At 37.9% G+C, this 27,589-nt stretch overlaps 1 protein-coding gene across 1 annotated transcript in view; it reads left to right on the forward strand.

Annotated features, from left to right (window-relative positions):
• TLK2 (tousled like kinase 2) overlaps positions 1-27,589 on the forward strand; it is a 111,004-nt gene that overhangs the window by 43,525 nt on the left and 39,890 nt on the right. The window contains 3 exon segments of the mRNA XM_037163767.2: positions 1,832-1,999; positions 20,329-20,424; positions 21,844-21,936. Of these exon segments, the coding sequence (XP_037019662.2) occupies positions 1,832-1,999; positions 20,329-20,424; positions 21,844-21,936 (357 nt within the window).

Raw genomic sequence — 27,589 nt, forward strand, 5'->3', positions numbered from 1 at the left:
CACTAATTATATATCCATATTATATGGTTATCTTTCCAAATTTTCTATTTTATGACATTGATCAACATACTCCCATATCAGTATTATACTCTTGCTTTATCAGTATTATAATGTTGCTTTGTATATGTTTTAATAGTTAGGCAAGTTTCCCTGATAGTCTTCATTAAAAATTGTATGGCTAATTTTAATTATTTTTTCAAGTGAACTTCAGAATTCATTTGTGAAGTTCAACAAAATCAATTCCCCAACAGAGAGCAGAGAGCAAGAGACCACCATGACATTCTAGCAAAAAAAGAAAAAGAAGAAAACCAAAAAAAAAGCACTAAGCATTGGCTTTTAGAGAAATTTGACAACTATAAAGTTTCAATATAGGAGCATAATATTGCCATTTAGTTTAGCTCATTTAATTTTATATCCATCAGTGAAGCTGTAGTTTTCTTTATATGTTGTATAATCTGCATATTTCTTAAGCGTACTTCTGAGTATTTTACAAATTTTTTTGAAATTTTGAATCTGCTTTTTCTTCCATTACAAGTTCTGATTATAATCAATTATTGTTAGTAAATGGGGAAGCTATTGACTTTTGTATATTTATTTTATATTTAACCATCTTACTGGATTCTTATTTTGTTTTTCAGTTGATTTGTTTGGTTTTCTTTGTGAATAACTATATCATCTAAAAACGATACTTTTAAAATTTTTACTGTTTTCCTGTGTTTATACTTCATATTTTTCCTTATCACATTGACCAGAACTTTTATGAAAATGTTGAATGATTGTGCTGTTAATGTGTTAATAACCAAGTCTGTTTCCTAATGTTAATGAAAGTGTCTCTACTGTAGCATTATTAATTATATTTATGTTAATTTCTGGAAAAATAGTTTTTGTTTTATTAAAGGTATTTATTACATTAAAGTTGTATACTTCCAGTTCACCCCCGCCCCTTAAGAGTTGCCCAATAATGTGCAAATTTTTTTTGGCATGTAAAGGGAAGAATCTTGACTTTCCCCCCCTCTTAACATTAATGTAATGAATTACATTAGTAGATTTCCTAATAATGAACCATCTTCACATTTCTGGAGTAAATCATACATAATTGTGACATGTTATTCTTATACTGGAGTATGGAACTTGTTTTGCTTGTATTTATTTCAGCCTTTTTTAAAATCTAAGTATAATATGGTGGGAACAGAATTCAGAGTAAAATAAGCTTTACCTATAAAGTAGGAAACAAATGTCTTAACCTTTATTTACTTGCAGGATAGAGAAAACATTTTCTTTGTAGGATTGAGGGTATTATGACGTTGATTTGTTGAACTCTATAAAGTAACCTGCAAATTCAGAGTTAAGTAAATAGAACCATTACACTGTAATCTTGCAGAATTTGAATAAGATAGTAATTCAGGTTTATAGATAGGCTATAATGCAGTGATTATGTTATTATGGTCCCCATGCTGGTTTTCAGAGAAGTTGTTTGTTTCTTAATCCTCACCTGAGGATATGTTTATTGTTTTTTAGAGAGAAAGGAAGGGGGTTGGGGGAGAGAAAGAGAAAGAGAAAGAAGGTGAGAGACACTGATTGGTTACCTCCTATAGATGTCCCAACCAGGGACTGAACCTGCAATCTAGGTATGTGCCCTGACTGGGAATTGAACCTGAAATCTTTTGGTGCACGGGATGATGCTCCAACCGACTGAGCCATCCAGCCAGGGTGAGAAGGTGTTTCTTTAAAAAATCATTATCATATTTGGTAACTGTGTTGTAACCTGTTGCATGTTTTGCAGTATCAGATTTTCTTTCTCATAATTTGTGTTTTCTTTAATGTTTTCCAGCGGCGAGTAGAACAGCCCCTCTATGGTTTAGATGGCAGCACTGCAAAGGAGGTATCGGAGGAGCAGTCTGCTCTGCCAACCCTGATGTCCGTGATGCTAGCAAAACCTCGGCTCGACACGGAGCAGCTGGCACAGAGGGGAGGTGGCCTCTGCTTCACTTTTGTTTCAGTGAGTACTGAGCCTGGATTTATGCAGATCCTTGTTGTCTTGGAGCTCCTTGATGAAGTTGGAATAATTATTTAGATAGAGGATGTTTCTAACTCTGCGTCACTTCTAAAGGTAGTGATAGGCTTCTTCTCAGTTTTCCTTGATTCAAGGGGTTGAGAGAGACTGTTTTGTTAATGTCTGAGTGCACCGTGGAAGGAAAATGAGATCTTAGGTTGACAAAGAAGCAAAGAAAATACAGATCCAATTCCGATACTACCAAATTACTTGCGTAATTAAAAATCAAATCTCCATACTCCAGCCGTCACTTATTTAAAGCAACATTCAAGTCAGTAAATTTTTAGCATGTAGTCAGGCATTCCATAGCTTGCTTACAAGTCATTTTCCCTCTGCTATTTGGGTGACCTATGTGTTTGCCTTCTTTTCACCTCTTTCAGAGTTTGATATGGTTACTTTTTCCAGGAATATTTGGTTATCTATTTGCTCTTTTCAGCTTCCTCCTTTTTTTCCCTCCTTACTTGGATCCCATGTTTATTTGCTAAATTACAATGCAGTTTGACTAAAAAGTTTCTACTTTTCTTAGTTTCTGTACCCTACCAAGTACTTGTTGGTGGCCAAGGATGCTATAAAGCAAGAGAAAGTCCTGTTGCTCTACCATTCTTAGAGGAATCTTTTGGAGCTAAGGTCACCACTGATTTAAATTCGTTTCTCTCTTAATGGTTTTTTTTTTTTTTCCAGTTATACTCTGAATTTCTTCTTTATTGGCTCTGGGTTCTCGGTCATTCGTTCATGTGCAGTTGTCTCCAAAAAGTCCATGAAAATGATGGATGTCTTAAAGAATGGAAATAAAAAACCCAAAATAATTAGAGGGAGAATCATAGTGCATTATTCAGACTGTTTACTTACAATTATTGTTTTCCCTCAAGAAGGAGATAATACAACTTTTAAAGAATGTACAGAACTTTTTAATCATCAAAGAAATGGAGAAACTCAAAAGAAACATGGCATAAAATGGGAGAATTGACCAATACAATATTATGGGCCTGACAGCAGTATGAAATAGTTTGTATGAGAATGCAGTAGTTCTCTGTGGTTTTAGTTTAGAAAGTGTGTCTGTCTGTCCCTCTGTTTATAATATATGTTTACATATATTTCATAGTGTCTTGTTTATTTACTAATATTTGTTAAATCTTCAACTTAGATCTAACTTTCCAGGCAGTACCTTGGTTAATAAGGGGGGTTATTTGTCTTTTTTTTCTTTTATTGCCTTGAAAATTACCTTCATTTCACTTGAGGGGAGCTCCCTTTGTTTATTCCAAAAACATTTTTGAATACCTCCTGTGTGACAGGCATATACACAGGATTTTGATAAGCGAGAACTCATTTCCCTAAAGTAAGCATCCCCCTAAAGGTATAGGCATGTAGGTGTTGGAGGATGAACATGGAGACAACCACCTGCTCATTCCTATCAGCAGGCACACTGAGCTGATTATATACTACAGCTAGATTGTTCTTAGGTGAAGACACATAACAAAGGGGAATTAAGAAAATGGTGTATTAAAAAAACAAGGAAAAAGAAAATGTTGTATGAATATGGAATGCTGTATAAAAGAATATGGAAACATTATAAAAACTGAAGGCCTGACTGCTTTGGTACACTTCTGTTTCTCTTTGTTTCTCTGCAGTTCCAGCCAGAATATAAGCTTACTAATAAGAAGTCAGAGAAAAGCAAAAGAGTTAACATTAATATACAATAAATGTGAATCAATAAAGACAAGCAGTTTTCTAAGAAAATAAGCAAAGGCCATGAGCAGACACTCACAGGAAAAAAGTAGTGACTGACCACATGAAAAAAAAAAAAGCTTAACCTCAGTCATAGACAAATGCAGAATAAAACAAGATAACATTTTTGACCTGTCAAATTGGTAAAGAATAAGTTTGATCATTCTCAGTGTAGGTGATAGTTTAGACACGCAAGCTGTTCTCTGTCAGTTGGTACAGTCATTTGGACAAGTTGGGAATGTATCTCATTGTTCAGTTTACATATTCTTAGGTCCAGAAATTCCATTCTTATACAAATGCACAGAGATGCTTATATTGTTTATAATTACAAAAATCTGGAAGCAATTTCCCAGTGTTTCATAGGGCCTTAAAAGGAGGATATCTGTGATTTCCAGTGTCAGAACTTACCCAGCATGATTCATTAGCCACAGTGATCACTGTCTTCTTCTCTAGCTGCTCCCTCTTCTCCAGGCTTCCCCTTTTGGTTCTTCTTCATTTCCTAGATCTTTAAATATTGGAGTGCCGCAGGGCTCAGTCTCCACACTCCTCTAGCTACCTTCATTCTCCATGTAATCTCATTTTCTTTCTTTGATCTAATTATATTCCTTATGGAGACTTTAAGTTTGTATCTCCAGCCCAGCGCTGTGCCCTGAATTCCAGACCTATATAGTCAGTTGCCACAAGTCATCTTCTCTTCTCGTATAAAAAGTATATCATATTTAACATGTCCCAAAACTGAATTCTTCATTTTGCCCCCCAACTTCCAAACCCTTTTTTTCCCATAGCCTTCCACATCTCAGTAATTGTCAGCTTTCCTTCTAATTGTTTAGAAACCTTGGAGTCGTTCTTGTCTCTTCTCTATTTATACCCCAATTACAAATCCATCAGCAAATCTAAGTGATTTTACCTTCAAAATATATTTATAGTCCTACTACTTCTAGCCTCATCACTACCACTCAAATCTAAACTACCATCTCCCACTGAGGTTGTGGCAGTAACCTAACTGGATTCTGCTTATACCTTTGTTTACTTTTAATTTGAATAGATCAGAGTGATCCTGTGGAAACATAAGTTTATTCATACCACTCGCCTGCTCAGAAGTGCTTAAAGTGGCACATGGTCCGTTTCCAGTCATTCTTGACACATCTCTAAGTACTGTCTTCCTTCTTCCCCAGGTTGCATCCATTCTGGGTGCCTTGTTTCCTCAGATATCACCTGTCATGCTCACCTAAGGGCCTTCATACTTGCTTTAACATTCTTTCCCCAGACATCAGCATGCCTTGTTCCCTCAGTTCTCTCTAGTCTGTTGCTTAAATTTACCCCATCAGAGAGGTTTACCCTGACTACACTATATAAAATAGCAATTCATCTCTGCCTACCCCACACATTATCTACCTTCCATGCCTTACTTTATTTTTTTCTTAGTCTTATCACAAGCTGCTTGATAATACAAGTTACTTCTTTGTCTGACTCCCCCATTTTCTACCAGCCCCCCCCCCCCAGCCCACTGGGATATGTTTTATCAGGTCAAGGATTTTGCTTTGTTCACTTCTATATCTCGAATGCCAGAACAGGATTTTCTCTGATAGACACTCATTGTAATTTTATTTTGCATGAGTTAATAATACATCCTTTATACAGGGACTAAATACAAATGATACACATACACAATGGAATGTTATACATTTGACAAAAGAAGTGAGATAGATATATTCTGATAATGAAAGATCTCTAGACATGTATTGATAATAGCAGGTGGCAGAATATTATGTTTCATCCTTTAAATATTACGTATATTGTTACATAATTATGTATGTTTTACCATACAAACTTTGACTTTTTAAAATTATAAGCATTACTTTTCTAATTGTAAAAATAGTACATATACAGGGACCACAAAAAATTGAAGTAATGAAAGAGTTAAACTCTTTCCCTTGCACCCTCCAGGGAGAAAAGTAGTGTTAAGTTTGTGTTTTAGATTTCCTGCTGTTTATCATTTTAACTTCAAAAAATATCTCTCTTAATCAACTCTAAACAAGATCTATTTACTACCCATTCTAAGAGATGAGTTAAACATACTCACCCATCTTCCTTTCTCAACTTTCAATTTTTAATTATTGTTACATAAGTGTGTGATATTTAGTTTATATTTAACTGAACTAAATAATTGAGTTTTTCTGCTTTATAAATTATTCTAAAATTTGAAAACACTTCAGGAACATTTATAATATTATGGTTTTTTCACTATTAGGCATTACAAAACCAGGTGATTTTAATGGGTTCACTGAGGGAAAAAACAGTTCTAGTTATTGAGTTAGTTTTGATTGAATGAGACAGTTCTAGTTGTCACAGTCTACTTAAATTTTTTTTTAATGTATATTTTATTGATTATGCTATTACAGTTGTCCCATTTTCCCCCTTCGCTCTCCTCCACCTTGCACACCCCCTCCCACCCGCATTCCTCCCCTTTAGTTCATGTCCATGTGTCATAAGTTCTTTAGCTTCTACATTTTCCATATAATTCTTACTCTCCCTGTCTGTTTTCTACCTACCGTCTATGCTACTTATTCTCTCTACCTTTTCTTCCTCTCTCCTCCTCCCATTCACTTGTTGCTAACCCTGCATGTGATCTCCATTGCTGTGATTCTGTTCCTGTTCTAGTTGTTTGCTTAGTTGGCTTTTGTTTTTGTTTTAGGTGTGGTTGTTAATAACTGTGAGTTTGCTGTCTTTTTACTATTTGTATTTTTTATCTTCTTTTTCTTAGACAAGTCCCTTTAACATTTCATGTAATAAGGGCTTGGTGATGATGAATTCCTTTAACTTGACCTTATCTGAGAAGCACTTTATCTGCCCTTCCATTCTAAATGAAAGCTTTGCTGGATAGACCAATCTTGGATGTAGGTCTTTGGATTTCATGAGTTGGAATACTTCTTTCTAGCCCCTTCTTGCCTATAGGGTCTCTTTTGAGAAATCAGCTGACAGTCTGATGGAAACTCCTTTGTAGGTAACTGTCTCCTTCTCTCTTGCTGCTTCTAGAATTCTCTCCTTCATTTTAATCTTGGGTAATGTAATTATGATGTACCTTGGTGTGTTCCTTCTTGGGTTCAACTTCTTTGGGATTCTCTGAGCTTCCTGGACTTCCTGGAAGTGTGTTTCCTTTGCCAGATTGGGGAAGTTCTCCTTTATTATTTGTTCAAATAAGTTTTCCACTTGTTACTCTTCCTCTTCCCCTTCTGGTATCCCTGTGATTCGGATGTTGGAATGTTTAAAGATGTCCTAGAGGTTCCTAAGCCTCTCCTCATTTTTTTGAATTCTTGTTTCATTATTCTTTTGTTTGTTTCTTTCTTTCTTCCTTCTGGTTCACTTCATTGATCTGAGTCCCAGTTCCCTTTCCATCACTATTGATTCCCTGTGCATTTTGCTTCATTTCACTTAGTGTAGCCTTCATTTTTTTTCATATAATTTGTGACAAAATTCAACCAATGCTGTGAGCATCCTGATTATCAGTGTTTTGAACAGTGCACCTGATAGGTTGTCTATCTCTTTGTCGCTTAGTTGTATTTGTTCTGGAGTTTTGATCTGTTCTTTCATTTGGTCCATTTATTTTTTTTGTCTTGACACTCCTGTTATGTAGTGAGGGGTGGAACCTTAGGTGTTCACCAGGGCGGGCCAACTCATGTAGCTGTGTTGTGACACTGTATATGGGGCAGGGGTCTGAGAGGGAACAGTTGTGCTTGCTCTGCTCTCTGCCGGATTTCAGTCACTTCCCCTGCTTCCCCCAAGCAAATTGGGCCCTTCTGGTGCTGGTTCCCATGTGGGTGGGCTTGTGTATGTTCTAGGACCCTGTGGGTCTCTCCAACGAACTCTCCTGTGAGGTTGGGAGTTTCTTCTGGCACCTCAACCCCCACAGGTGTTTTCAGTTGGTGTTTTGAGACTTTATTTCCCTGCCCTGGAGCTCTGGGTTGCATGGTCTGGTTGCATGGTCTGTCTTGCTCCCCAGTTTCACCTGGTTTATCTGCGAGAGAATTTGGGACCACCTGGTCCACCAGCTGCCATGTGCATCACACCCCGCTGCACAGTCTGCCTCCTCGCTGGGTCTGCCCACTGCCGCCCCACGCTCTGGGGTCTGCCAGCCACTGGTCTTTTTGCTGTGACCTCTCTCCACCTGGCTGCCGACTCTGCCCCTTCTGTCAATCTGGATGAATGTGTCTACTTTAACTCCTTGTTTGTTGGACTTCCATATGGAGGCACAGTGTGTCTACCTACACCTCCATTTTGGCCGGACATATTTTTTAAAAGCCAGGTCTGTTATTTTCTTAAAAGTTTTATCTTTAAACATTATACAAGATGTTCTTAAAAGCTTGATTTTTAAAAGTGTATAGTTTTCTTTTTTAATGCTGAAGTATTTTTAAGTGTATTTCAAAAATATTGATCATCTATCTCTAAGTAACAGGCATTTTCTAAAAAATACTAACATGTTCATAGATAGCCAAATTAACATTATCACACTTACCTTTATTCATGTCTATACTAATGTAAAATAGAATTTACCTCACAATCTGGGCTTTTTGGGTTGCACCAACATAGTTCTACCTGCCATAGGAAGGCAGGTTTAGTGCCTAGTTTTTTCCTTGTAATTAACTATTTTAACTTTTTGAATAAACTTGCACCTTGGCTGGTGTGGCTTAGTGGATTGAGCGCTGGCCTCTGGTTCATTTCCTGGTCTAGGGCACATGCCTGGGTTGTGGGCCAGGTCCCCAGTAGGGGGCATGGGAGAAGCAACCACACATTGGTGTTTCTCTCCCTCTCTTTCTCCCTTTCCTTCTCTAAAAATAAACAAATGAAATCTTAAAAGTATCTGTGTAAATGAACTTTAAAGTAAGGATCAGTAGCTGTATCAAGTGGTGATAGCTAGCTTTCTCTTTAAAAATCATTATGGTCTCATGGTCTTTTATGGATTTATACAGTAAATGTAATCACTCTCTGGTCCTCAGTTGGCATAGCCTTTATTTTTCCTTTCATCAGTTGATGGTCGTTTGGGTTGTTTCTGCCTCTGGGTTAGTAGGAATAATATTACTGTGAATATTTAGGTACACATTTTTGTATAGGCATATATTTTCATTTCTTGTGGCATATGCTGAAGAGTGAAATTGTTGGGTCATATGGTAACTGTTTTTGAGGTACTGCTAATCTGTTTTCCAAGGAAGGTGCACCATTTTACAAGTCCAGCAGCAGTATATAAGGGTTCTCTATATCCTTGTCATCACTTGTTTTGATGGTAGCCATTATAGTGGATACGAAGTGATATCTTAGTATGATTTTGATTTGCATTTTCTGAAAACTAATGATTTGAGCTTTTTTTTTCATTCACTTATGACCATTTTTATATCTTCCTTAGTTAAATGTCTGTATAAATTTTTTGCCTGATTTTAAATTGGATTGTCTTCTTCTTGAGAAATCTTATAAGATTTCTTTTTATATTTTGGGTACTTGACTCTTGTCAAATATGTGATTTACAAATATTTTCTTTTGTGGATTGTCTTTCTTTGTTTTGTTTTAATTTTTAAGAGTTTATTTGCATCAAAATGAGCACATATGCTAGTGAGCAATACCTCAAATGCTCCAGAGAATATGTTTTGCTTTTTTTGTTCCTTGATCAACTTTTTTCTTTTTCTTTTTTAAAAGAGAGGGGGGGAAGGAGGGGAAAAGAGAGGGAGAGAAACATCTCTGTGAGAGAGAAACATCCTTGCGAGAGAGATACATCCTTGTAAGAGAGATAGAGAGAAACATCAGTTGGTTGCCTCTCACATGCACCCCAACTGGGGACCGAACCCATAACCTAGACATGTGCCATGACCAGGAATTGGATCAACAACACTTTGTGGGATGACGCCCAATCAACTGAGCCACACTGGTCAGGGAAGTTCTTTAATTTTTAATTTACTTATTTTTCAAGTTAGTTTTTTACTTTTCAGTTACAGTTGACATACATTATTATGTTAGTTTCAGGTGTGCACCCCAGTGATAGGCCTTTACATAACTTACTAAGTGATCATCTCGATAGATCTTGTACCCATCTCATACCAAACATCGTTATTAGAATATCATTGACTGTATTCCCTATGCTATACTCTACATCTACATGACTGTTCTGTAACAACCAGTGTGTACTTCTTAATACCTTCACCTCTATCACTCAGCTCCCAACCTCCTTCCATTGGGCAACCACCAAAATGTTCTTTTTATCTATGAGTCTGTTTCTGTTCTTGTTTATATATTTTGTTTTTTAGATTCAGTTGTTGGTATATACATATTTATTTCCATTTTATTGTTCATATTTTTAATCTATTTTTCCTTCTTCTTAAAGAAGGCCCTTGAACATTTCATATAATGCTGGTTTGGTGGTGATGAACTCCTTTACCTTTTTCTTATCTGGAAAGGTCTTTATCTGTCCTTTGATTTTAAATGATAGCTTTCCTGCGTAGAGTAATGTGGTTGTAGGTCCTTACTTTTTACAACTTTGGGTATTGCTAGTCCCTTCTGGCCTGCAAAGTTTCTGTTGAGAAATCAGCTGTCAGTCTTACGGAAACTCGCCTGTAGGTAACTAACTTCTTTTTTCTTATTGCTTTTAAGATTCTTTCTTTGTCTTTAATCTTTGGCATATTAACTATGATGTGTCTTCATGTGAGCCTCTTGGGTTCATCTTGTTTGGGACTCTGGGCTTCTTGGACTTGTGTGTTTATTTGCTTTACCAAGTTAGGGAAGTTTTCTTTCTGCTTTTTTTTTTTTCCCCCAAATAGGTTTTCAATTTTTTGGTCTCTCTCTTCTCCTTTAGGCATCCCTAGCAAATGTTGCCATGTTTGTAGTTGTCCCAGAGGCTCCTTACACTATCCTCATTTTTTAAAATTTGTTTTTCTTTTTGTTGTTCTGATTAGGTGTTTTTTGCTTTTTTTATATTCCAAATTGCTGATTTGATCTCAGCTTCATCCACCCTACTGTTGATTCCCTGTAAATTCTTCACTTTTTTTTGTAACCCTCACCCAAGGGCATTTTTTCATTGTTTTTTAGGGAGAGAGGAAGAGAGAGGAAAACGTTGATTGGTTGCTCCAATACATGCCTGGCCCGGCCATCAAACCCATGTGCCTTGACCAGGAATTGAACTCTCAGACCTTTGGTTATGGCACAGTGTTCTAACCAACTGGCCAGGACTGTTCTTCATTTCTGATTGGCCCTCACTAAGTTCATTGCTCATCCTTACAATGAGTGTTTTGAACTCTGCATCTAGTAGATTGATTGTCTTCGTTTTGTTTCTTTTCCTGCAGTTTTGTTCTCTTATTTCATTCGGGACATGTTTCTTTGTCTACTCCTTTTGGCAGTCTCCCTGTGCTTATTTCTGTGTGTTCTGTAGAGCTGCTTCCTCTCCCAGGCTTAGTAGAGTGGCCTTATGTAATAAGTGTTCTGTGGGGTTCAGTGGCACAGCCTTCCTGATCACCCAAGCTGGGTACTGAACATGTGATCCCCACATGGACTGTGTACACCCTTCTCTTGTAGTTGAGCCTTGATTGCTGTTGAAATCTCACTGGGAGGGATTTACCACCAGGCCTATCAGCTGCAAGAACTGGCTGCAACCATAAATCTGATCACTTACCTTCGATCAATGACCATTGTGGAGGATCAGCTGTTCAGGGCCTACCCTACACAGCATGACTTGTGCCTGCTGTGTTCATTGAGTGTGTTGCTTGTAGAGGTGGTTGGACAGTAATGTTTTGACATGTTCTGAAACTGTCCTCTGGTTGTACTTTCTCTGAGGTGCAAGCCAGGGTCAGCTGCTGCTTGTGTTCTGCACATTGCCACCTAGCTTGAAGTATAAAGTGATCTGCAGATGGCTGCTATTTGTGCTGGGCTTAGAGGTACCCAGGTGAGGCCAAGCTGTGAACCAAGGCCAGCTGTTGCTAGTGCTGGGGCTGGGGCCATTTAGAAAGAGGAAGGGGGCATTCTAAGGCCTGATGCTGCTTGGTTGAGAGATTTTAGGAAAGTCTGAAGTGTGAGCCAAGACAGGTATGAAAAAGCCACTGGAAGTAGCTTGGTGGGGGGGGGGGCGGGTGCTGTGAGTTGGGAGCCTCAGGGAAACACCAGGTTGGGGCACACAGTGTGGACCAGGTTGGTGGAGTCTCAGATATGGTGCCTGTCTGTTGAGTAGTTCTGTGGGAGAAGAGCTCATCAAAGGAACAATGACCTCTGCCAGCATTTCTGTCTGGGAGAAGGCTGCCACTCACTCTTGCCCTGATGCTGGACAATTTAGTTTCTCCCGTATGTCTGTGGTACCTTTGAAGCTGCTGTCTCTGTGTTGGAGCTCAGAGGGAGTAAGTCCATGCACAGACCCTTTAGGAATGACTGTGCTAGGGACTTCAGAAGCCCTCCATCTCTCTTGGCCTCAATCTTCACCAGTTTTTACAGCCACAAATTATGGGGACTTCTCTTCCTGGCACTGGAACCCTGGGCTGGGGGGGCCTGGTGTGGAGTTGGAACCTCTCCTATCCAGGGGAGACCTCTGTAGTTGAGGTGTCCCTCCTGATTTTTATCTGCTGTACATGAGTGTGGGATCAGCCTGTTCTGCATCTGTGCTCATCCTACCTGTCTGGATGTGACTTCTTTAATTCCCTAGTTATAGGGCTTCCATTCAGCTAGATTTCAGGTGGTCCTGAATTATGGTTGTTCTGTAGTTTAGTTGTAATTTTGATGTGGTTGCGCAAGGAGGCAAGTACCACATTTATCTATGTATTCTCATTCTTTTACTTTCTCGATAGTGTTCTTTGAATCATAAAACTTTTTAATTTTGGAAAGTACAATTTGTGATATTTTTCATCTTATGCTTTTTAAAAGAAATGATGTATTTTTAGAGAGAGAAGGAGGGAGGGAGTAAGAGGGAGGACGCGAATCATCAATGTGAGAGAGAAATGTTGACAGGCTGGCTTTTGCACACACTCTGACCAGGGACTGAACCTGCAACCCAGGTACCTACCGTGGCTAGGAATGGAACTGTTGATCTTTTGGTTTGTGGAAAGATACCCAGCCAACTGAGCCACAACTATCAGGGCTGCTTATGCTTTTAGTGTTGTAGCTTTACTTTACATAAGGCCATGAACATCTACTTCTGTATTTTCTTCTTAGTGCATATTTAACTTTTATACTTAGGTCTGTGATATATTTTGTGTTAATTTTTCTGTATGGTGTGAGAAAGGGGGCCCAAATTTGTTCTTTGGCATGTGGATATCAAGGTGCCTCAGCACCATTTGTTTGAAAAGACTTTTCTCCGTTGAATTATCTGAACACCTTTGTCAAAAATCGATTGTAAACATAAAGAGTTTATTTCTGGACTCAATTATATTCTGTTGATCTACATGCCTATCCTTATGCCAGTACCATCACCGTCTTAATTACTGTAGCTTTGTAGTAATTAAGTTTTGAAATTAGGAAGTTTGAATTCTCCAACTTTGTTTTTTCTAAGGTTGTTTTAGCAGTTGGCTTGCATATTCATGTAAATTGTAGGTTCAGCTTTTTTTTTGGTATTTTGTTTAATCTTTATTGTATTTTTTTTCCATTATCCATCAGTCCCCTTACACTCTCCTCCTCCTAGCAGTCACTACACTATCATCCATGTCCGTGAGTCCTTTTTCCTTTTTGCTTAGTCTCGCCACCCCTTAACGTCCCCCCACTGCACTAGCTATCATCCTGTTCTCCATCTATGAGTTTGTCCCCATTGTCCTTGTCAGTTCAGTTTGTTCATTAGATTCCACATATGAGTGAAATCACATGGTATTTGTCTTTCTCTGGCTGGCTTTTTTCACTTAGCATAATGTTCTCCAGGTTCATTCATCCATGCTGTTGCAAAGGGTAATTTTTTCCTTTTTTATAGCTAAGTAGTACTCTATTGTGTGAATGTGCCATAGTTGTTTTATCCACTCATCTATTGATGGTTGCTTGGGCTGCTTCCATATCTTGGCAATTGTAAATAATGCTGCAATGAACATAGGGGTCCCTGTGTTCTTTAGAATTAGTGTTTTGGGTTCCTTCAGATATATTCTCAGAAGCGGGATTGCAGGGTCAGAAAGCAGATCCATTTTTAATTTTTTGCTTGCCACAGTGGCTGCGCCAGTCTGCAAAAGGGTTCGTCTTCTCCCCATTCTTGCCAGCACTTGTTAGTTAATTTATTGATGATCGTCATTCTGACAGGTGTGAGATGGTATCTTATTGTGGTTTTAATTTGCATTTTTCTGTTGGTGAGTGAGTTGAACATCTTTTCATAGGTCATTTGTCCATCTGTATGTCCTCTTTGGAAAAGTGTCTATTCAGGTTCTTTGCTTATTTCTTAATTGGGTTGTTTGGTTTTTTGGTATGAGTTTTATAAGTACTTTGTAAGTTTTAGATATTAACCCATTATTAGATATATTGGCGACTGTGTTCTCCCTGTTCTGTGGGTTGTCTTTTTATTTTGTTGAATTCTTTTTCTGTGCAAAAACTTAGTTTGATGTAGTCCCATTTGTTTATTTTTTCTTCTGTTTCTCTTGCCTGGGGAGATAATTGAGCTTTTAATTTCTGTAAACAGCAGGGACTTACAGCAATTGTGTTGAATCTATAGACCATTTTGGGGAATATTGACCTCTTAAAAATAGTGTCTTCTAATCCCTGAATGTAAGATACCATTCCTTTTATTTAGGTCTCTTTAATATCTTTCTATGTTTGTAGTTTTCAGTGTATAGGTTTTGCCCTTCTTTTGTTAAAATTATTTGTATTTTTTTTGATGCTGCTGAAAATAGAATCATTTTAATTTTATTTTCAGATTGCTCATTGATAGAATTACAGTTGATTTTTTCAACCTTGATGAATTTGTGTTTTAGTTGTAATATTTTATTTTGCAGGACTTTTTGTATACAGTATCATGTCATCTGCAAGTAGAGATAGTTTTACTTCTTTGCGGTCTGGATGCCTTTTTATTGTATTTTATTGCCTAATTGCCCTGGCTAGAACCTCTAGTGTGGTATTGAATACAGCTGGTTCAAGTGTACATCCTTGTCCTGTTCCTGATCTTGGGGGGGGGGAGCTTATTTTCTTTATAGTAAGTATTATGTTAGCTATTTGCTTTTCAGAGATGGCCTTTGGGCGGGGGATTGAGAAAGTTCCCCTGTATTCTGGGTTTATTGAATGTTTTTATCATGAAAGGATTTCATGATAAAATCCTGAGTTTGTTTTTATCATGTTGGATTCTTTTTTTTCCACATCTGTTGTAGTAATTATATGTTATCTTTTTGTTCTTGAAGTCTGGCCACTATTTGTCTTTTTCTCCATTAATGCTGCTTGTTGTGTGGTAGGCATTTCTTTCTATTGTATTTTACTATTTTTTAAATCCTCACTTGAGGATATGTTTATTGATTTTTGGAAAGCAAGAGAAACATCAGTTGGTTGCTTTGCATACATGGCCTGACAGGGAATGTACCCACAACCTTTTGGTGCACGGGACAATGTTCCAACCAACTGAGCCACCCGGCCAGGGCATTTTTACTATTCTTTGATTATTCCTTTCCCTCTGGAAAGCCTATCACATAGTTCTGTAGTCTCTGGCTGTTCTGTTTCTTAACTTTTCTTTCATGCTCTGTTTGACTCATGTTTTATCTTCTGGGAGATTTTCTTGACATTGTTCTCCTGGTTACTAATTCTGTGTTCAAATTATGTTCTTTCGCCCTGGCTGGTGTAGCTCAGTGGATTGAGCGCGGGTCTGCAAATCAAAGGATCGCGGTTCAATTCCCAGTCAGGGCACATGCCTAGGTTGCAGGCCGGTTCCCTGCAGGCTAGTACCCAGCAGGGGATGCACAAAAAAAAGGCAACCATACATTGATGTTTCTCTCCCTCTCTCCTGCCCTTCCCCTCTAAAAATAAATAAATAAAATCTTTAAAAAAAATTATGTTCTTTGTTATTTCTTTCATTTATTCAGTTTTTAAATTTTTGATGATCTTATTTTACCATGTTTATTTTTCACATTCTTTGCTGCTTTTTCACTTTTTAAAAAAAATATTTATTTATTTTGAGTAAGAGGGGATGGGGAGAAAGAGAGGGAGAGAAATGTGTGTGGTTGTCAATGTGTGGTTGTCTCTGGATCGTCCCCCACTGAGGACCTGGCCTGCAACCCAGGCATGTGCCCTGACTGGGAATCAAACCATAACCTTTTGGATCACAGCCCATGCTCAATCCACTGAGCTGTGTCAGCCAGGGCTGCTTTTTCACTTTTATAGATGTAATATTATGTTGGCCCTCTCTAAATATACTTGATTTTTTAAATTGTTTTTATTGAATTATCTGTTTTCTCTTGGATTAGGTTTTGCTTTTTTTTATGTTGGATCTTCCTTTTTGTGCTGTTGGTTTCCTTGAAAATATGTATTTAGCTTTTGTTGAATGAAGGATTAGGGTGATTAATATAGATTGCTGGTATTGATTTTTCTCTGTAGTAGTATAATACTGCTTACCAGATAGCCCCCCCCCTTTTTTTTTAAAACATTTTATTTATTTTTTGAGAAAGGGGAAGGGAAGGAGAAAGTGGGAGAGAAACATCAATGTATGGTTGCCTCTTATTTGTCCCCTGCTGGGAACTGGCCTGCAACCCAGGCATGTGCCCTGACTGGGAATCGAACCGCGATACTCTGGTTCTCAGGCCTGCGCTCAAAACACTGAGCTACGCCAGCCAGGGCTGCCCTCCCCCTTAATGGCCAGAGGGCTAACTGTGATTTCTCTGTAAGTGTCTGGTAAACTCTTGGCAGAAAGACCCACTCCTCTGCAAGTATAGAAGTAAAGGAGGCATTATTTTGATGGGTAAACTTGTTCATTCTTTGCATTGCGTTCTCTTTCTTCCTCTATTTTATCAGTTGTGGAAGGCTGGGGTATTATGCTTTGTTGTTTTTTTCCTTCTTCTTAAGCTGCAGTGTTCACTTCAGGAGCCCTTACCTGAACCCACTTATTTTTTTATTTTTAAATATTTATGTCTTTCTAAAAATTTTATTCTTAAGAGACTTGTTCTTGTGCTTTATCCTGGGATCAGAAGCCATAGTACCTAGACCCCTCGGTATGCAGGGTGTGGGAGTGTTAAAAAGGGACCCTGTTGGACCGTGTAGATTTTGAAGGTCTGATAATTGTCCAATGGGTCATTTCCGGTTTTTGTGAATACAAATCTTAGCATGGAGTTTTGTTTTGTGTTTTTTTTAACTTCTGCATCCATTCCGTCACCTGTTTTGTTTTTTTGCCCCTAAGATTGTATTTATTTATTTTTAGAAAGAGGAAAAGAGAAGCAGAAAAATTATTAATGTGTGGTTTCCTCCTCTCGTACCCTACTGGGACCTAGCCTACAACCCAGGCAGGTGCCGACTGGTGACCCTTTGGTTTGCAGGCCAGCACTCAGTTCGCTGAGCCACACCAGCCAGGTCAGCTTGGAGTTTTGCAGAAGCTCCCTTGAAAAGACCCAGCTTTTTTATTGCTGGTGTTTTAAGCTGTGCATTTTTTATTTCAGTTTCTCTATCAATCTGAACCCAACTACTTTTTACTGTTTCTTAAACATTTAAAGTTTTTAATATTTTTCTTATTTTGACCTTCCCTTTTGTCTTTGTGTTATTATGATTTCATTTAAAAATATCTTCATATTATTAGGTCTTTGGGAGATCCAGTCTGTCATCCTGAATTAGAAGCCAATATTTTTATAACAGGAACAAAGAAAACAGAAGTCTAGGGAGAATGATTTGTGAGGTAGGGGTTAGATTAAATTTATAAGTACAGTGGCCTGCTCAGCAAGGCTAACGACTTCTATGCTCACTTACCTAGGACATGATGCAGTAGTCAGGGATGTGTTGGGAGACTGTAAGCGCTGTTTCCCAGTTTGGCGTTTCTGGTGTTCAGCACAGGACTAGACACAGGGTTCTTCTTTTGAAAGGACTGCTTTTATTTTCATGAGAATTTGCTACTTCCTAACCTGTGTCCCACTTGCTTAACTTTGTTTTACTTATCATTAGGCTATTTATTTATTCATACATTTTTACAGAAAGCTCTAATTTGGAAATATCTCACCAAATCACAGTCTAGTTTGCTGAAAGAAAACTTAGAATCAGAAACGAGGACATGTGAAAAGCATTATAGCAAAATGCATTATCAAAATGTATAAATTTAGAGAAGAATATTTTAGTCAGTCATGTGCTTCTTATTTGACTCTTACAAATATAATTCCAACAGTCATATTTGTTTTTTAAAAAACAGATTTTAAAAGAAGATTGTTAGAGCAATCTAATGATAACTGAAGGACATAAAGCTTATATCACAGTGCAGTGTAATACTTGAGATTTATAGTGATGGCCCTTAATTAGTAAGAAGAGTTTAGATTTGTCATATTGCAGAAAGGAGAGAGAACATTTTTTTATTACTTGAACTCTCTTAGACTTGACTGTAATTGCAGTACTTAAAGGCTGTGCATGTTAGTTAACCTCTTTGAACTGGTTCCTTATTCTTGACTTTGATTCCCACATCAGTCTTCTCTTCCTGTAGGGTCCTTGCACACATTCTCTCCCTAGACTGACCTATGATTTCTCTTTGACTGCTTATTTTCTTCAAATCTTTAATACCGCTTTCTCAAGGAATTTACCCTTGACTCTCCTTGGTTAGGTTATGTATCCTGTTGTGTACTCTTAGAGCACTTATCCTAATTATAATTTTTCATTTATTATATGATTATTTATTTAACTGTTTCAACAAATATTTACTGAGTTGCTTAATAAATCTTCTTTTGGGTTGTAGGCTTCGTTAAGGGAAAGTATTGACTGGTTCTGTGGATTTCGTTTCGGTTTTTCTTGGTCATTGTGTTCCTAGCAAGTAACACAGTGCTGAGACACGGAGTACTTTATGGGAGTATTCTGAGGAGATGTGAGTAGTAGTTGAAGGAGTAAATAAAAATAGAGATAATGGTGCTGCCTTCCTTATAAGGCTGTTGTGCGCCTTCAGTGTAAATATGTGTATGAAGTGTTTACCTTGCTTGTGTCCTGGTTTTAACTCCTTGTAACTTAACGAGAGGCATTCAATCTACTGTGGTCAGGGAGAGTGGTTATTGTGACGCATATGGCCCTTAGTTTTGTCCCACTCATTAATTCTGTGATCCCACTTAGGTGCTTAGTATCTCTGATTTGCATTTTCTTTACCTATAAATGGAAATAGTAATAACCATCTGATAAGTTTTTGTGGGGATTATATGTGATCGTGACATTGAAGCATATTGCTCAATAGATGGTGTTTATAGCATTGTTAACATGTTAATGAATAATAAAAACAAATATATAAAATACCAGAAAAACTTGCACATGTGAAAACACTACATTCTCTGATGAGATAGTAGTACTATATTTCATTAGCCAGTAATTAATCCTCAGATTGTCCAGTATTTCCTGATCATGTCTGTGATGGGTTGTGCTGTGTTGTTGGTTGCCATCTTGTTTTTAAAAGGACTTTTGGGAGGATAATGATTGTGTATTCCTGAACAGTTGAATAACATTAAATCCTAATCCTTCTAAATTTAAAAATGCCTTAGAATGCCCTATGAATTGTGTAAAAGTCATAGTAAGCAAATTATATTATTAGACATTAACCTGGGCTTTTGGACTAGTGTGTGTTTGTGGATTTAGGAGACTACCAGTAGGACCCCCCCCTTATGCGTTCCAGGACCCCCAGTAGATCCTGAAACCACACTAGTATTGGTACTATGTTTTTCCTATACCTTTTCACTTAAAGGAGGCACTTTTTGGCTTTGGCACATCTGAATTGTGAGCATCACTACTTGTAGTCTCTGGGGCCACTATTAGGGAAGGTTAAGGGTTATTTGAACACAAGCACTGTGATACTGCAACAGTCAAGATGGCTACTGAGTGATTAATAGTGCACAGTGGATGACACTGGACGAAGGGATGCTTCACGTCCTGAGTGAGACAGTGCAAGATTTCAACACATCACTCAGAGCAGTGCACAGTTTCAAACTTAGCAATTCTTTGTTTTGGAACTTTCCCATTTAATATTTTCAGACCATGGTTGACCACAGGTAACTGAAACTGTGGATAAGGGGGACTACTATATTCTGAATAGTAGTAGTTCACAGTCCTTTCTGCCCCAAGTCACTAGCATCCCCTGTGCATTGGATGCTTCACCAGCCTTTTCTGACAAAAGTGTATTGAAATACGAGTGAAAAAGGCCCGTTATAACCGAAATAACTTTTTTATTTTCTCTAATTTGCATATTGAAAAAATTTTATAAGCATTTGATACTTCAGACTATTTACAGGAACATGATCCAAGCTACCATGTCTAGCCCTTGCTTCTCATTTGAATTGTTTTACTTTTTTCTTGGCTACATGGCCCTTACTTCTGACTTTCATTAGAGTTTGTTTTTTATACAGTTAGTTAATCAGTTGCATTCATACACATACCTTTGGAGAAAGATGCAAAACTTTCTTGTGATTGGTAATATACCTTTATTACAGGCTCAGCAAAACAGTCCCTCTTCTACAGGATCTGGTAACACAGAGCATTCCTGCAGCTCCCAGAAACAGATCTCCATCCAGCACAGACAGACTCAGGTAGGTTGGTGATTGGTAAACAGAGGAGGAGACAAAGATCTGCTTAGGAATAAATGCTGTACATATAAAATCTGTGAGTCCTCTCATTCTCTTCCCTTTAATTCTCTGATTTTACCTCATTATTTGTATTATTGTATTCAGAACTTGCATTATGAGTACTTAAGTCTTTTGGAAGGTGCTTTAACTTTTCAAGGTATTTTTTTCCCTTTTTGGTATGTTCAGTGGAACTGTTGATGAAAGAGTGCTTGTTTGGAGATTTCTAGGCCTCAGTTCAAATTCTGTCTTTGCACCTTATACTTTATCTTTTTGGGCCTCAATTTTCTTGAGTACAAGTCATATATAAAATGTGTTTGATTCTACCCTGACTGGGTGGCTCAGTTGGTTAGAGTGTCTTCCTGTATACCAAAAGGTTGTGGGTTTGATCTCTAGTTGGAGCACATACCTAGGTTGCAGGTTCTATCCCTAGTTGGGGGCACGTAGAGGGCATTTGGGGTGGGTGGCAACTGATTGATGTTTCTCTCTCTCTCTCATTCCCTTTCCTCTCTCTCTCAAATCAATAAATGTATCCTCTGGTGAGGATTTTTAAAAATGTGGTTGATTCTAATTATCTGAAACAATGGATATAAAATGCTTATTAGGACAGTACTGACTGCCCTAATGAATGCTAATTCACTACTTTATGAAAGGAGTTCATTTATTCTTTATACCTGCTCATTTGGTAAGACCTAGGTAAACTTCTTTAACATGCGCCAAACCAGCACAACAACACATTGTTGTTAAACATTGTCTTAAACATTCTTTAGAAACTTTTTAATTTAGGGAATGTTGTGAATATTCAAAGATATTATTTGAAAAGGGTAGTAGATAAATACTCTGTTTTGTGATAGTGAGCCAAACAGCATACCAGGTTTTCTTGGCACTGTGCTGCCTACAAGACAGGATGCTTGACAATCTAGGAGACTTTCTTAAGTCTCAAAAGGTATACAGCACTCAGGACCAGATTTGAATTTTATTTAAATTAACAGCCTTTGAGCAGTTGAATAGATTTAGTTGAGCATTCAGGTCTCTCCCCTTCTAATTGTTCTTTCTTTCCACTAGGTGGCAGTTTTTTCTTTAAGAGATTTTGGTCATGTCTCAAAGTTAGTTTTCATTTCTAAAGTAGTATGTTTCTGTAATGTTCAATGCACAGAGGTTTGAGAATGCATATGTTTGATTCCAGTGTTAACATGTTTTTGAAGCGCAGGTGTAACAGAATATAAAGCTTAACAAGTAAGATGAGGAAAGATTTAGTTTCTTGAGCCATGTGATTCCAGGCTATTTGTGTCAGCAGGTGCTTCCCCCCCCAGAAAAGTAATGAGAAAAATATAACGGCATGTAATATTTTGAGACTAACCTTAAATTTTGTCTTTGTCTCTCTAGTCTGACCTCACAATAGAAAAAATATCTGCACTAGAAAACAGTAAGAATTCTGACTTAGAGAAGAAGGAAGGAAGAATAGATGATTTGTTAAGAGTAAGTATTAAAATATGGTAAAAGATGTCACACAAGCACTGATTAATGTTATATGTATTTGGAACATGTGCATGTCATGGAGATAGTTACTGTAGCCGAAGAACAAAGTTAAATCATAAACATTTGGATATTTTCCTTTAATCTGAGGGAATCTGAGTAGCAACCAGGATCAAACCTGAATTCTAAGCACTGTCTTTAAATTGGAAGTCTTATAGTGTTGAATTTTAAAACTATTTCACAACCTGGGTTTGGTATTTTGTGTCCTTTTTTTAAAAAAGGTTTTGTTTATTTATTTTTAGAGAGAGGAGAAGGGAAGGAGAAAGAGAGGGAGAGAAACATCAATGTGTGGTTGTCTCTTGCACAGCCCCTGCTGGTAACGTGGCCTGCACCCCAGGCATGTGCCCTGACTGGGAATGGAACCAGTGACCCTTTGGTTCGCAGGCCAGTACTCAATCCACTGAGCTACATCAGCCAGGGTGTATTTTTTGTCTTCCATAATGTTTTCATCTAAAGTTTTTTGTACTTACAGGAGAAAATTTTTTTTAAGCTTTTATTTATTTATTTTTAGACAGAGGGGAAGAGAGGGAGAGAAACATCAATGTGTGGTTGACTCTCACGTGCCCCTCATGGGGAACCTGGCCTGCAACCCAGGCATGTGCCCTGACTGGGAATCGAACCGGCAAGTCTTTGGTTCACAGGCTGGCAGCCCTACCAGCCAGAGGACAGGAGAAATTTTTAAAATAGCTAATCTGGAATTAAAAAGATATCACTAGAAAATATACCATGCTATTTTAAATATATATTTTCAATATGGAATTTAGCTGTTGACAGACTCCCCCTTGTTAAATTTTTTAAAAATTCTTTTTATTGTTGTAATGAAAGCAATACCTGCTCTTTATAAAAAAACAATTTAGAGAATACTGAAAAAATATGGTGCCCATAATTATATCAACTGAGATAAAACATTTGATATATTTCCTTTAGTAAGTTTTGAGCCATTTATAGTACATATCTAAATGCATATGTACATAAATATTGATGACTTATGGATAAAAGTATCTCACATTTTCCTCTCCTCCAGCAGGTTAGAAGAGGCAGGTTTGAGTCTTGTTTATACTGATGTAGTAGGTGCAGACTGGCTCCATGGGGCCCTGAAGGTTCAATAGAAGAACCTCAGGGTTCCATGACACAGCTGAGTAGGCGTCTGCTGTCTTGCTTTTTTCCATTTTTCTTATTGGGTAAGACCATATTTGAATAAAGGGTTTTTAATTTATTATAAAAATAATAAAAGTTACTGTACTTGTGGTTCTCTCCCCTCCAAAAGATTTTACCTTTATTTCTGTAATTATCAAAAGATACAAAAAGTGTATTTGACTCCCTCCTGTATAAAACTTGAAATAATAGCACATATTTAAACTGTAAGCTGACTTTTATAGTAAAATCTGTTTTAGACTATTATTAATAAATTAATTGTTTTAAATATTGTATATAAGAATAATTCTTTTTTTTTAAGATTTTATTTTTATTTATCTTTAGAGGGGAAGGGGGGAAAGAGAGAGGGAGAGAAACATCAATGTATGGTTGTCTTTTGTGCGTCCCCTGCTGGGAACTGGCCTGCAGGGAACCGGCCTGCAACCCAGGCATGTGCCCTGACGGGGAATCGAACCGTGATCGTGTGGTTCGCAGGCCCGCGCTCAATCCACTGAGCTACACCAGCCAGGGCCAAAGAATAATTATTATATTTAAATTCTTATATTCTTATATAGAAGAATAATTCTTATATTATAAGAATAATTCTTGTATTTAAAAATAATTCTTATATTTAAATTTAAGACCAAATTTATAATAATTAGTTACACATGTTTGTTACACTTGTTTCCAGACTCATTGGCAGTTTTCTTTTTCAATCATACTTTCTATTTTATCTCTTGATTGACTGGAAAACATTTTTTAAGTAATTGTTTCTCAAGAAGAAGCATTTGTCCTTTCAAGCTTTCTGTGCCCTTTCGTATAATAGATAGCACTGTGTGCAAGATTTATGGATCATGTACACACATACACAAATACCCCTTTTCAGTTTTTCTGACATTTAATGTTTCAGAAAAGGCCATGACCAAAACAAGGACTGTAATCTGTTTTCCATGATGACTATAAGTCCTCCCTTCTGCTTTTTACCACCCACTTTATTCTTGTTATTTCAAAACATTTTGCTAAGGCACATCTATATATGGGTCTATATTTTTTTTTTCTGGAAATATGTGGTAAAGCCTAAGTTTAGCCCCTTTCCATTTTATGTTGGCCTCTTCCTTGGTTTCTAGCTTGGAGCCTAGTCTTTAGTCTTTATTAAAAACTAGTTTTCTAGTCTTTATTCATATCATTTTATGTCTCATTTAATATGATTTTCTTTCTCTTCTGAAACTCCTTAAACATTGTCTTCCATATATGTTCTATTTACTGTAGCTCATCTGAGTTTTGATTATACAAAATTATGTTTTTAATTTACCCACTTTTTTCCTTATCTAATGCACTTTCTTCTTTTAAAATTTTTTATGTTTCAGTTACAGATGACATACAATATTATATTAGTTTTAGGCGTGTAACCCAGTGATTAGACAGTTATCTAACTTACAAAGTGAAAACCCTGATGACTGTAGTACCCATCTGGCACCTTGTGTACTTACTACAGTATCATTGACTATATTCTGTATACTATACTTCACATTCCTGTGACTATTTTGTAACTACCAGTTTGTGCTTCTTAATCCCTTTATCTTTTTCACCCAGCCCCTCTCCCCTTTGGTAGTCAGCAAAATGTTCTCTGTATCTGTGAGTCTGTTTCTGTTTTATTTGTTCTTTAGCTTCCACATATAAGTGAAATCATATCATATTCGTCTTTCTCTGTCTGACTTATTTTACTCAACACCATAGCCTCTAGGTACCTTCATGTCATTGCAGATGGTAATACTCCATTCTTTTTTGTGGCCCAGTAATAAATTCCATTTTATCTTATGTATCTACCATATCTTACTTATTCCTTCATCTGTTGATGGGCACTTAGGTTGCTTCCATGTTGTGGCTATTGTAAATAATGCTTGGCTAATGAACATATGGATGCATATGTTTTTGAATATGTCTTGTTTTGTTTTGTTTTCTGACAAATACCCAGAAGTGTAAATGCTGGGTCCTTCTTTGTCTGTTGTTAATAGCCTTTGTTTTAAAGTCTTATTTTGTTTGGTATAAGTATTGCTACTTCAGCTTTTTTTTTTTCCCATTTTCATTTTCATGAAATATTTTAACTATCCCTTCGCTTTCCAGTCTGTGGGCATCTTTTGATCTGAAATGTGCCTCTTACAGACAGCATGAGTATGTGTCTTGTTTTCTTATCTATTCAGACACTCTGTGTATTTTGATTGGAGCATTTAATCCATTTGCATTTAAACTAATTGTTATAAATATGTATTTATTCAAACTTTAAATTTTCTATTTCTTAAAGAAGACTATAACATTTCTTATGATACTGGTTTGGTGGTGATGTACTGCTTTAGCTTTTTCTTGTCTGTGAAACTCTTTATGTGTCCTTTAATTCTAAATAATAGCTTTGCTGGGTATGGTAATCTTGGTTGTAGGTCCTTGCTTTTCATCACTTTGGATATTTCTTGCTGATCCTTTCTGGCCTGCAAGTTTCTGATGAGAAATCAACTGAAATTTTATAGGACTTCCCTTGTGGGCAACTAATTTCTTTTTTCTTGCTGCATTTAAGATTCTCTTTTGTTTTTAATTTTTGGCATTTTAATTATGACACGTCTTAATGTGGGCCCCTTTGGGTTTCTCTTGTTTGGAAATCTGTACTTTCTGGATTTGTGTGTCTATTTCCTTTGCCAAGATTGGCAAATTTTCTGTCATTTTTTCTTATTTAAAAAATATTTTATTTATTTTTAGGGAAAGGGGAAGGGAAGGAGAAAGAGGGAGAGAAACATCAATGTGTGGTTGCCTCTTGTTCACCCCCTGCTGAGGGCCTTACCTGGCCCGCAACCCAGGCATGTGCCCTGACTGGGAGTCAAACCAGTAACCCTTTGGTTCGCAGGCCGGCACTCAATCCACTGAGCCACACCTGTCAGGGCTGGTTTTTTTCAGATATGTTTTTAATTTCTTGTTCTCTTTTCTCCTTCTGGCACCCCTGTGATGTGAATGTTGGTACACTTGATGTTGTCCCCTTAAACTAATGTAGTCTTCATTTCTGACTGGTCTTATTTTATGTTGTCTGTCTCTTTGTTGAGTTTATCTATTCCTCCCCTAAATTCATTGAACATTCTTATAAGCAGTGTCTTGAACTCTGCATCTGGTGCATTGCTTATTTCCATTTTGTTTTGTTCTTTTCCTGGAGTTTTGTTCTCTCATTTGGGACATGTTTCTTTGTCTCATGTTCCTCATTTTGGTTGCTGCCCTGTGTTTGTGTCTGTGTATGAACTGTTATGTCTCCTGGCTTGGTAGAGTGGCCTCATGTAGTAGGTGTTTTATGGGGTCCAGTGGCACAGCTGCCTTGGTTTCTTGAGCTGGGTGCTCCAGGTGTGCGTACCCCTCCCTGCTATGTGAGCCATGTGCACCCTCTTATTGCAGTTGAGCCTTGATTGCTTTTGGCATTTCAGTGGGAGGAATAGCCCTCCCCATCCCATGCTGATAGGCTGCAAGCACCAGCCCAGACGAGCTGCTGTACAGGGGCCCACCCCTAGAACAAGACTTGCTTCATTAAGGTTTAGGTGTCCGCTGAATTCACCCCTTAAGTGTGTCATTTATGGAGGTGGTTGGGTGGTGCTCCTGTGTGTTCCAAAGCTGTCTGCTGGGAATACTGGCTCTGGGACCTTGTGGGAGATGCAGGCCAAAGTCAGCTGCTACCTCTGCCCTGCCTGGGGCCACCCGGAGTGAGCTACAACTTGATCTGCAAATAGTTGCCACTTTTGCTGGGCTTAGAGGTGCTTGTGAGAGGCCAGACTGTGAACTGAGGCCAACTGCTGCCGGTGCTGGGCTGGGCTGCTTAGCAAGATATACAGAGCATGCAGAGGCCAGATGCAGCTTGTTTGGGGTTTGTGGACCTTTGAGAGAATTTTGGAAAGTCTGTACCATGAGCCAAGACAGTCCATTTGTGTGGAAATGCAATTGGAAGTGGCTTTAGGTGGGCCTAAAAGTTAGTTGGGGTGGAGTCTCAGGGAATCAGAGGGGCAGGGCTTACAGTTTAGCCAGGTTGGTGGAGACTCAGATAGTGGTACCCACCTGGTGGCTCTGTGCTGGAAGGGCTCAGCAAAGGAACAGTGCCTGGGAGAAAGCCACCACTCTAGCCTTCCTCCTTAAGCTGGACACTTCAGTTCCTCCGCATATCTCTAGTTTCTTTCAATTGCCCAGTGCTGGAGCTCAGATTAAATGAGTCTGACTTGCACAGACCCTTTAAAAGGAATATCTAGGAGCTCTCTGTCACATTTATCCACAATCTTCTCTGGCTTTCACAGCCAAAAGTTATGGGACTTCTCTTCCTGGTACTTGAACCCTGAGCTGGGGGGCCCACAGGAGCTCTGGCTTCTCAAGGGGGACCTCCAGAGCTGACATACTCCTCCTGATTTTCATCTGCCATACGTGGATGTGGGACCAGCCCATTTTGCAT

Source organism: Artibeus jamaicensis, unplaced genomic scaffold (assembly GCF_021234435.1).
Source record: "Artibeus jamaicensis isolate MK-2021 breed Jamaican fruit bat unplaced genomic scaffold, CSHL_Jam_final contig_1998, whole genome shotgun sequence".
In the NCBI taxonomy this organism is placed as follows: Eukaryota; Metazoa; Chordata; class Mammalia; order Chiroptera; family Phyllostomidae; genus Artibeus; species Artibeus jamaicensis.